General features: G+C 43.3%; 1 protein-coding gene across 2 annotated transcripts in view; it reads left to right on the forward strand.

The window, feature by feature from the left end:
• The first annotated feature begins 885 nt into the window (after positions 1-885).
• The window catches only part of SOBP (sine oculis binding protein homolog), a 145,357-nt gene continuing 134,099 nt past the window's right edge, over positions 886-12,143 (forward strand). The window contains exon 1 of one of the 2 annotated variants that reach the window (XM_034962648.3): positions 886-1,497. In XM_034962648.3, coding sequence (XP_034818539.1) covers positions 1,402-1,497 — 96 coding nt within the window. In that variant the 5' untranslated portion in view covers positions 886-1,401. The remainder of the gene's footprint in view (positions 1,498-12,143) is intronic. The other variant, XM_008978065.4, reaches the window with a different exon arrangement.

Consider the following 12,143-nt stretch of genomic DNA (forward strand, 5'->3'; position numbering starts at 1 on the left):
GCTCCCACTCAGCCCAACCTTTTGGGCGAAACCCAGGACACCCAGATAAGGGTGCAGGCGGGGTCACGCGTAAAGCTGTTACTTTGAAGCAGGGCATAAGTGAGAGAGAGAGAAAGAGAGAAGGAACAAGGGGAAAAAGAAATCAAGGGGCTGAAGGCCGAGATGTCCTACTTCTAAGTAGTTCTTTGAGAGGCAAAAGCTTCACTGCCATTGCAGTCCGAGGCAGCGCCGCGTGGAGGACCGGCCGGGCGGGGCGCGGGGACCTCTCCAAGGGGTCTCCAGCCTCCGCGCACTCTGCGGTGGCCCCCGGAGGGGGAAACTATCCTGGCAGCTCAGTGGGGGGAAGCTCGTCCGGGCTGTGGTTTCCTTTCCCCGAGACCCCAGCGTTGCACCCCCGAGGCGGCAGGCTCAGTCAACCCTCCCCGGGGGACGGCGGCCCTCTAGCCAGGCGACCTCAGATCTCGCGACCTCCCACCGCCCAACCTTCTCCTTTCACCCCCATTCATTTTTCCTCAGCGGCTCCTAGGACGGGCTCAAAAACCAACTCCACACGCAACCCAGCCCACCTCGCGGAGCTGAGGAGCAGGGCTGGGTTCCGAGCGGGCGCCGGCGCCCCTGGCGTGTGGCGGGGAGGTGGCGGCCGCGGGGGGCGCCGCGAGCCGCCCGTGCCCGCCGCGGATGAACAGGCGGCTGCGAGCAGCCCCCGGAGCCGCGCAGCATCCGCGTATCCAGTGACGGTGGAAGCCACGCCCGCTCGAGAGCCGGGGGGCTGTCCTCGCCCCCCCCACCTTTCCCCTCCCTCCGACCCCCTCCCGGCCGCGCTCCCTCCCCTCCTCCCGCGCCGGCCCCCGGCCCGCCCCCGGCTCGGCTCGCGGGAGGCGCTGGGCGCCGGGGCTGGCGCGCTCTCCCGGGCTCACACACAGCCGCGCACGCACGCCCGGGGCCGCTTTCCGCGCCGGCCCTTGCTCCCCGCGCCCATGCGGACGGACAGAGCGACGGAAGATGGCTGACGACTCCACGGGGCCCCGAGGATGCGGCCCGGCGGCGGCGGCGGCGGGAGCGGCAGCGGCAGCGAGGGCGGCAGGGGCAGCGGCAGCAGCGGCGGCGTTGGCTGCGGCGGCGGCGGCGGCGGCAGCAGGAGCCGGAGCGACGGCGGCGGCATCCCCGAGACTTTCCGCACTACCCTTACCCGTGACAGCCACTGACGTCCTCCGCCGCTAGAAGAGACCCCGCTTCTCGGCGCCTGCCCTCCCCCTCGCGGCTCGGTCCGGCCCCGCCAGCACCGCTACCTCCGCCAGCCTCGCCACCATCAGCACCACCTCCACCGCCGCCGCCGCCGCCACCACCACCGCCGGCGGCGGCAGCAGCCATTTCATCTCCACAGAAACCAGACACAAAAACATGGCAGAAATGGAGAAAGAAGGGAGACCTCCCGAAAATAAACGGAGCAGGAAGCCGGCTCACCCAGTGAAAAGGGAGATCAATGAGGAGATGAAGGTATTTTTGGATCTCGGGGGCCAGGGAGACTGAGCTCTTTCTTGCGCCCGCTCCCCGTGGGCCGTGGTATGGATCTGGGGGGTACCGGGGCGCGCTTGTCAGTTTCTGTAGGATGCCCAGGACGGCTCCGCTCCCCCTCCAGGTGTAAAGCAGAGGCCAACTCGAGGGCTGCATCCCCGAAATTGTTGCCAACCTCAGATTTGATGAGGGGGGACCATATACTATTTAACCTTACGAATCCCAGGTTGGCACGGACGCGTTTCAGGGCGAGGGCACCGGGGACTCGAGCGGCGGTGGGCAGGGGAAGAGGCTTTCCCAGTGGACGGTGCAGTTTCTCCCCCCTTTTTGAGAATCATCCTCAGGGTCCCTCCAAAGTTAGGAGCCTCCTGGCCGGGGCACCCCGGAGAGAGCTCTATTCCACCCCTCTCCCCCAGCTCACCCTCCTGCTCCTCAATCCCGCTTCCCCCCAACCAACGAGCTGCGACGGCGTGAAGAGCCCGTCAGTGCCCGACGAGCTGCGGCCCGAGAGGCGCGGGTCTGGGCACGGTCCTGACCGCTCTCCTCGCCCGCCCCCGTCCGCTCCTCACCACTGGCAGCCTCCGCCTCCCGCTCGCCTCTGCCTGCCTCACTTCCCAGCCAAGCAGACCCCGGCCAGCCCCGCTGGAGGACAGCTGTCTGAGGGGCGGCCTTTGCAGGGCGCCTGTCCATTGTTCGCTAAGGCCGGCCCGGAGTCCTCTCGGCGAGGCTGGGCTCCCCGCCAGGCCAGCGGTGCACCAGAGGTGGAGAGCGCAGCAGCCTGGCGCTCCAGCTGTTCGCGTTAGAGCAATCGCACAAGAGCACCGCTCAGCTCCGGACCCCCTCGTTGCCCCCCACCTCCTTATTTTCCATGAAGTTGCGGCTTTTGCCTGGGCGAGGGTTTTATTCTGTGTTGATTTCACGAGTCTCTATTGATTTAAAACAATTTATTTATTTTTCTGCGAGCCATCAAAAAGTAGCAGGTTTGCATTTTGCGGTCTTCTTGGTGTTCCCCATCTTCTGCATGAAATCCTTAATACTACCAGGTGGCTTAATACTACTACTTGGCCAGTTTTGGTTCAGTTTGTATTTAAAAAACAAACTGGATGAAAATGGTGTGCAAGTAAGTCAAATTTATTGCGCTTTGACGCTTTCTTCATTAGAACAAGCATTTTCTATCATAGCTCACGCTTAGCAGGGGACGCATGGATATATATCATATATGTATGCGTACCTAGGTGCATATGCTTAGCTTTACTTCTCAGAAATGTCAGAAGCAACCTAAATATCAGAATTAGGGGTTTTATTACTGGATAAGGAACTTAGTACCTGGAAGCATGAGGTGCAGCATGAGTCCAACGGAGAGTTAAGGGAGATTTGCCTTGGAAATCAATGCTGTTTCTTATGGTGGAAACCACCGTTGATTCCAATGATGGACAGTTTTATTTTATTTTTTTTAAGACCGGTAGAAGTTGTTGTTTTTTGATGGGAACAAAATTCAAACAGTCCATAATAACCATTCTTCCTCACTTACCCTTACCTCCTGTCCTGCATTTCCAGATTACTTTTGCATTTCATTTTAGGTTGGGGGTGGGGAAAGGGGAGAGAGGTGAAAGCCACTAGGAAATCACAAGGAGCTCTGGCCCTTTAAAACGCTGCCTAATGTGATCTATATGGATGGCAGCTTTTAAGTTTCATAGGTTCTAGAATTACAAATTAGCTAATTTTAATCAAAACATGTGAAATGTTATCCCGGCTGGATATAAAGGCTGACTGTGCTCGATGCTTGGGGCTCGCGTTGTTGATTTTGGCTGCAGGCGCAGTCCGTGGTTTGGGAGATAGTTGTCCTTCTGCAGTATAACAGATGTTTGTCTGAACTGGTGAGGAAGAAACAAAAACAACATTGTGTGAAGGGGAAAAATTACACAATTTTTAGCCGATGCTGCAGGACTAAGTATGGAATTAACCTTGGTGCACAGAATTTCCTCTTTTTAAAATATTATTTTCCTTCCAAATCACCACCCACTATTTGAAGTTTTAATCCTCACCCTTTCAATCCAGAGTAGCATTAAATAAGAAGTTTTACACGGCAAATAATTCAATTGTCCGTAGGATCAGTATTTTCTCTCTTCTTTGGACCAAAGTAAAATACCCCTAACCAAAAATTTTAGTCATGTTCAAGTATACCATGCCTGAGAGTCTAGTGGAATTGTTTAGTAGGCATTCTTCTAATATAACAGCACCAAAAGTCCTCACTTAAAAAGTGGTTTCTCAAAGTCAAAAGGTGGAAAGATTATTTTGAGCTCCTTAATATCTTTCTGTTTTTAATATTAATAATCACATCAGCAAAACCCCTCCCCAAACATCATGATACTATTACTCCTCCAGCTCCCTGAACCTAAGTGTAGAGTAACATAACAAGTTGGTTGCCCTGTATATAAATGTGTGCAACAAAATGTCACCGAGAACACAATGTGGCCTTGTGCAGCTTCATATCGGTGCCGCTGGAGCTGCCTGGCTGTGTTTGCCTTCATCTGAACGGCTTTCATCTGGACCAGTGTAAACTAAGCCCTGGTAAGTAATCACTGCCCGGCAGAAAGAAAGGAATGTATACAGCTAGCGTGGCCTAAGCTGTAAAAACGGAAACCTGAGCCCCCACCTCGGATCACATATCAAGGCTTGAAGGTAGGGGAAATGAAAGGGGGAAAGAAGAGAGAGCAAATGGAAAAGTCAGCCTGGGAAGTGGAGGATCAGGAGGAGGCCCCCCTTAGGGAGATTTGGCTCAGGGATTAGGGAATTTTATCGTGGTGTACAGTGACCTACTCAGGTTTCAACACTGGTTGGATTGAGTTGCTTCTCTGTGAGCTGAAAGAAAAAGGACTGGTGTGTATGTGATTTTTTTTCCCCCTTCGGGTAATAGAAAGGACATTGGTACAAGTGTCTATTTTAAGTACAGCAAATGCAGGGCACTGAGAATGAGCAACAAACTTGCCTCATCACGGAGACTTCCTTCAAGATTTCCTAATTGAGATAGTCACATATTTATTTTAAAATGGCTGGAGAAGACAAACTGGCTGAGGTTTAGCTGACACCAGTAATGGCATTGAAGAGTGTCTTCATGTGGCTGAGAGCTAATGCTAGTTGCTGTTTCACTAGATCAGATATTGAGTTACATTTTCGTTATCACTGGTTTAATGTACATGGCAGTTGTAACAAATTTAAATTTGATACAATATAATTTTGTGTATGAAAAGTACATGACTTGGCATAGCTTGCTTGTAGTGTACTCCCTGAAAATATCTTCATGTAGAAATGTTTGTCTCACTATGACCTTTACAGTGTTTCTTTATCTTTCCTTTTCTTCTTCCCTTATCCTGGTTTTTCCTGATTAGAAAGACTGGTTGTACCAATGTACTTACAATTAGTATGCCTTATTTAATTAGTGGCTAGTAGAATTTTAAAAAATCAGACAGCGATGCAGAGTATATGTTTCTAAAGTGAATATTGTGATTGTGTCTAATGTAATATGTCTCAGGTATACTGTTAGCTCACATATATCATAATAAATGAATGTCACAAGGGAATTCTGACATATGGGAAGGTTGATTAGTTTTAAGAGTTCATCCAGAACATAGTAGATATAATATAAAAACTAACTTCTACTAGTGGATGTGTAAGCGTAAATATATGTGTAAGGTAAATATTGTTGCCCTTAAGGATATATATTTTGTGCACATAGATCTTTTGTGATCAGTAGCTACCAAACAACAATACAACTCAAAATATCCAAACTGTGAGTAGAGATTATGAGTTCAATTTTTGTCTTTTAAAATTCTTTGACAAAACCAGCATGATTAGATCAAGCATTCTGTGCTGGAAACTTTCCTAAACAAACCATAATTAATGCACTTACAATGTTTAACTTCTTTATCAATTGCTAAACTACAGGAGAATCTGTGTTAAATGTCAGAGATGCTTCTTTGCTGAAGAAGTTTTCTGTCTATAAATATTCTCAGTAAGTAATTTGTACCTAAAATTACACTTCAGTCCTGATGCCTACAATTTGAGTCAGGCACATCTGTTAGAGTTTAGTAGTAAACTTACCACAAGATTTTCTAGTTTGTTTTCTGATGGTCTCAATTTGGCATTAAAAATAACCTGTGTCAATTGCACAGACAATAAACCAAGTTGCAGAGCCGAGCTGGTGAGATAAATAGCTTGATTTTAAGAGAGAGAGAGAGAAATCAGAGCATGGACTGGAAAAGTCAGCAAGTTTAAGTTTGAAATTGGCTCATTATTAAAACAGGTATATTTTAAGTTTTGCTGTTGAAACTATCCTGGTGTCAGAAGCATAATTCTTAGGAACTTAGAAAGTGGACTTAGGACCCCAGATCCCACTGTGGCATTCACAAATTATGTTAGACTCCCCCTCTCTAAGCAGTGGCCTCAGGTGTGCCACGTGGCAGGGATGGGGACTAATGTTAGTGGGCACATAGCCCTGGCCTCTTGGGAGCAGGTATAAGATGTTCCTGAGCCTTCAGCCTTGCTCTCACTTGTCCTGCCAAAGGCTCCAAGCTAAACCCATAAAAGACTGTCCTGTGAGAGCTTGGATGGTTATGTATTATGGTCTGTTCAAACCAGGAGTTTTCTGGGAAGAGTCTCTTTCTCCATCCATGAACTGGTGTGATGTACGGTAGAGCGTCATTCTCTAAACTTACTTATACAACTCGCAGATTCCAGAGACGAGGAAATGGAAAGGAACCACTCCACTTCCTCTCGAATCTGAAATAAACATTTGAACTAGAAGAAAATGAGTCTGACAGACTCATTCCCTTCTGCGTTTCCTGCCTCTGTGCTTGCCAAGCACTGCTCTGAGAAGCCAAGCCCTACTCTCCTTGTGTGAAAGACAGACTTATAGAAACCAAGAGGTAACAGAATTTTTAAAGGAAAGTAAAAAACAGGGCCTTAAAAAAGGGCAAATATTAGTGAGCACAGTGGCTCTCTAAAAGGGAGAGTTCTAGGAAAAGGTAATCTCTTGTTAGGGTAACCAAACTTTTTATATCTTATATAAAATTCCCTTTTATTTACTGACTCTTTATACTTAACAAAATTATTACAAGTAGTAGAAGGTATACCATCAAAATCCCTAAAGTCTAAAACTTCCTCTTGTGGAATGGGAATTCAGCCACTTGTACTCTCAAGCTAATAAGATTATTGAATATGTTCCTGAAGGAGAGGGGATATTACAGGTTAGAAGAGGAAAAAAAAAAACACGGAAGACTTTGTTTTTGATAGTGCCAATTGAAACATGTAAACAGACATGAAAGCATGTGGTAAGTGAGATCTGCTGAATGTATATTTTAGGATCTGTAGACCGATGGGTGTTAATATCTCTTATATAACCAAAGGCCTGTGGAACTCTGTGCTGCATTAAGGCCAGTGACTTTGGCACAGACAGGAAAACAATGTAACAAGTCTTGGTGATTTTTTAAGGCAGTTCTGCAGCTGTGGAAAGACACAGCTGCACACAGCTGTACACCTGCCATGCCTGCCACAATGTTAGCCTGAGGGCTGGTATTCACAATTTCACAGCATTTGTTTGACCTTTTTAGGACATTTGATGTCCTGGCAGCAGATTAAAATGTGGGGACATGATTGTCTGCTCTGTATCATGACGAGACAGTAAAACACCATACATTTTATATGCAGAACCACATGATTTTGGTTTCATATGCCAATTATATAGCCATCCAATTTAGGATATATCAATAAGAGAGTAAGACTTTCTTTTCCAGCCTGTTCCAGGTCAGAGTTGAGTATTAGTGTTAATGATATGTCCTCTGCATTAAAATCATTGTGTTGTGGCTAAGAGCAATTCTGCAAAATGGAGCATAGGAACCATCTTCAAAGAATTTCAGGCTCGAAAGCTGTAGTTCAGGTAAAAACAGCAGGGTTCAGTATATAAAGTCTGCACTGAGTGGGAATCTGGCCACCCTTACTATTTCATTCACATTGATGACCCTCCAGTGGGTCATCTGTGGGGGTGGCTCATCCTAACTATACCATTGGATCCAGTGGGATCATGAATGAGGAAGTACTTTGTAATCTGCAAAGGGCTCTTCAAATATTTCTTTTGTACTATTTAAATTTTATGTCATGACCTTTTTCTTGGCAGAACCATAAAATAAAACTGATCCATTGGGTCTGTGTTAAGAAAGACAGCTCAGACTCAGCCCTGGGCCAGGCCTGAGAGTAGAGCTAGAAACTGACTTCTAACCAGATTCAATTCCTGCTTCACTCTGGAACTTGAACAAGGCTGCCTGTCTTCTGCAGATTACCTTTCTTTATCTCTATTAATGAGTCCAATGATGCCTGATAGATATCTACTCCAGAAGTAAGTCAGAGCATATGGAGATGGAAAGGGAGATAAAATATTTTTCAGAAATAACCATCATTCTACTATTCATAACCTTAACTAGTAGAGATAGTAGCATTTTTCCCCCATGCTTTATAAATTGTTTGGAATTGGGAGTTTCTTTTTCCTTTGAAAGCATTTCTCATGTGCTCCACTTTCTTGGATAATGGGTGTCAGAATGTTTTGAAGTTAAGTAATGTAACCAACAAATCCTTTTTATTGTCATTAGGACTGTGACTATAGCTGATGTAATTGTCTATGACTGAGACTATGTGTTAATTTTTAATTAAAACTAGTTTTTTATTTTTATGAAAATAATACATGGACATGACAAAAAGAGTAGGCAATAAAAATAAGCAAAAAGAAAAACAAAGCCTGTAATTTTCCCACCCAGACACAATTACTGTCAACATTTTGATATATGTCTTTTCATGCCCTTTCTCTGTATATGATATATAGTTTTTATAAAAAAAAGGTCTCATACTATACTAACCTTCCTTTTAAAACTTAATATACTGTTAATAGCTTTTCATGGCAATAAAAATGTATCTACAGTATATATTTTAGTGGCAAAATAGTATTCCATTATATGCTCAAACTATAATTTATTTAACTAGGATTCCTATTGTTTGGCATTTAGTTTGTTTCTAAGAAAACAATGCTGAAACATGCGTGTTTCCATAGCTGTTTTCCTAGAATAGTTTCAACAGTCCCTAGAAGTAAAATTGCTAAGTCAAAGGGTATGTACAATTTTAAGGCTTTTAATGCATAGAGTCAAATTACTTTTTCTAACAGTTGTAGCAATTTAAATTCCCAATAGCATGAGAGTGCTTACTAATACTACATGTTATAATTTTTAAGCTTTTACATATTTATTTTTAAAATTAGGTTTTCCTGAATTTTATTTGATCATTTCTCTGTAACTGCATTTAAATAAATATTTGTGACTGGATTAAGTGCTAAGCATTGTGTTAGGTGAGGCATAAAATGAAATTAAAGGTTCCTACCCTCAAGTAACTTACATTGTTTTTGGAATAGATGACATATTTTACTAGAACTGGGACTTGCAGTGAAAATGGGAATTATGTTTATGGGGAGGGGAAGGGCATGACTTGCCCCTCATTGGGTGAGTGATTGGGGGCTCTTTGAATACTTCCTGCTGTCTTGGGTAGAATACAAATTTGAAAACACATTGGCATTCAGTTTTGCAAGGCCTGGTATGAAAAAATCAGTATCTGTGTTTTAAAATCTACTTGTTGTTTTCAAAATAAATAAAGTCACCAGTTCTTTTTGAAGATTTTGAAGTACTTGTGTTTCAGAGGTATTTTGCGAATTTGTAATTACTGCTATTTTCAGTGTTATGAAGTCAACTCTTTATTATTTACCTGGTAAAATGTTCAATCAAAAATCACGTAGTGTCATTCACAGCTCCTCAGAAAGAAAAAAAAAATCATGTAGGTTGAACTTTGACATTTGTACAGTACTTCCAGTTGAATAAGGAAGGTGTTTGATGAATATCCTGGCAGTTAAGATGCAACAAAAATTATTTTGCTGGTATAGGAAGAACTCAGGAGGAGTAAAGACATAGTAAAATTTAGTTTCCACCTATCTTTCTGTGACCTTTTTTTGTTTTTGTTTTAATTCTCAGAAGAGATCATGCTTTCAGACTAAATGTTAGGATTGCCTTTTTTTCTTATGAACACTAGAGGTGAGAGAGGAGAATTGGAGAGGGAAGGAAAGAGGCAGGGAAATTATGTATTAGAAGTACAAAGCAATTAGAGTCAGATGTAGTATCAAAACATTGTGAAATGAGGAGATTCCATTTTAATTGTGAATTTTGAGCACCCCTGTTAAGGAAACTAGAGGTCAATGATCAAATCCAAAAGCAAGCAAAGTCTTAACGTAAGTAGATATGCCCTGTTTAGAAATCTCTTTATATATGGTATTGACATTCTCTTGCATGATATCTTTGCAGCTCTTTGATTGGTCCGGGAGGTAGCTTCTTTGCAATTGCGGATACATTGGGAAGTACAGAATTTATAATAGAAAGAGACCTGGCTTAAGAATTAGAAGATACGTATTTTAGTTTTGACTTTACTAGATCTCTCATGCCTGTCTTTTACCTTCTTGATGTTCTAATTTTCTGTCGTGAAAAGAGGATGTCATATAGGTTCACCAAAAGTTTATTGTGGAAATCAAATACCTAACACATAGGGTTATTGAAAGGATCAGGAGAATTAAAAGATATAGAAACACTGTAAAGTGCTATAAGACTATTAGACATTATTATAATTACAGTGACCTATTTTCCAAACCCAAATTGGACCACATGGTTTGAGAGATGATTTTTGTGTCACTTCCAAGGGCAAGAAGCAGTCTGCAAAATGTAGTTCAGATGCCAAAATATTGAAATCTCTGGCACATTTTGATGATTTATGGGAGCAATGATAAAATATTTGAAATAATGACTCAGTAAAATTCATGAGGTATGATCACTGTAATTATGAAATTTCTTTGCAAAAGGTATTTTATTTCTTATATAAGTAGAAGTTCTTTGATTTTACAGAATCCTAAAACTGGGAGGCACTCTTAAGAGACTCTGCTTCATTTCCTGCCCTAGGTCTTCAGGAGAAATGCTGGGTAAAGATTTTGAGGGAGGCAGATATCATAACCTGCCTTCGTTCAGTGGCTTGTTTTATTACTGAACATCCTTATCTCGAAAATCTCTCTGCATTTTAACTACTATTACCTTTACTGTTTTTCACATATATATGTATGAGACACATGTATATATATATGAAACAGGAAATGAATAACTTTTTAAATAGGAAATTCCTTTTTAAGGGATAATAGTACAAAAAAATGCTGAAAAGTAACTGTTGGAATTCTCTGCTAGAAAGACTTGAAAATCTTTATAGGCCATAAACATTAAATTCATGTCTCTTAGAATATATTATGTTTCTTCAGGCACAGTAGCTCACACCTGTAATTCCAGCACTTTGGGAGGCCGAAGCAGGTGGATCACTTAAGGTCAGGAATTTGAGACCAGCCTTGCCAACATGGTGAGCCCCATCTCTACAATATAGAAAAATTAGCCAGGCATGGTGGCTTGCGCCTGTACTCCCACCTACTTGGGAGGCTGAGGCACTTGAGCCCAGGAGGTGGAGGTTGCAGTGAACCAAGATCATGCCATTGCACTCCAGCTTGGCCCACAGAGTGAGACCCTGTCTAAAAAAAAAAAAAAAAGGAAAAGGAAAAAGAATATGTTTCTTGGATGATAACGTTAAAAATTTATTTTATTTACTTTGGTTTAGCACCATAATGAACTCCTGTGACATCTAGCATGAAACTTCACCTTGAAATTTAAATTTAAAAAAAAATTTTTTTTTTTTGAGAAGGAGTCTCTCTCTGTCGCCCAGGCTGGAGTGCAGTGGCACGATCTCGGCTCACTGCAAGCTCCGCCTCCCGGGTTCACGCCATTCTCCTGCCTCAGCCTCCCAAGTAGCTGGGACTACAGGCGCCTGCCACCACACCCGGCTAATTTTTTGTATTTTTATTAGAGACGGATGGGGTTTCACCATGTTAGCCAGGATGGTCTCGGTCTCCTGACCTTGTGATCTGCCCACCTTGGCCTCCCAAAGTGCTAGGATTACAGGTATGAGCCACCACACCCAGCCTTAAATTTTTAAATTTTTGATTCCTTGGAGTCCTTTGGCTTCTTCATACAATAGTGTATACAACAGAAGTAATAGTCATTTCTTGTAGCTGTACTACAAAAAACTTTGGTGTTCGTTTTCTCTCTTTCATCTTGCCCCTTTCATGAAAGCTTTGAGATTTATGGCTTGAAGTTTTATAAATCTTTGTTTTCTGCTTTTGTAGCAATATATCAAAACATTAAGGTGTTTATTTTTATTTTCCATGACAAAAAAGGGAATGTTTTAGAGTTTATTTACCCTGACATTTATAGTAACTTGAAAATCATGGAATAGATCAAGTTCATATTGATTGTTCCATGAAGCCTCTGACTTTTCAGCACAAACCATAAACTAAACTGATGCAGTTTTGATGCCCAAATAATGTGAATTTGGTGTTAATATTCCAACTGAGGTTTCAGTTTTTACCCAAATGTCTAAAACTTCTGGATCCCATTCCTGGAACTGGTTCTGAAAGGCTGAATGGATTTGCAGCTGGACTAAAACAAATCTATATCCTTGGC

Source organism: Pan paniscus, chromosome 5 (assembly GCF_029289425.2).
Source record: "Pan paniscus chromosome 5, NHGRI_mPanPan1-v2.0_pri, whole genome shotgun sequence".
Classification (NCBI taxonomy): domain Eukaryota; kingdom Metazoa; phylum Chordata; class Mammalia; order Primates; family Hominidae; genus Pan; species Pan paniscus.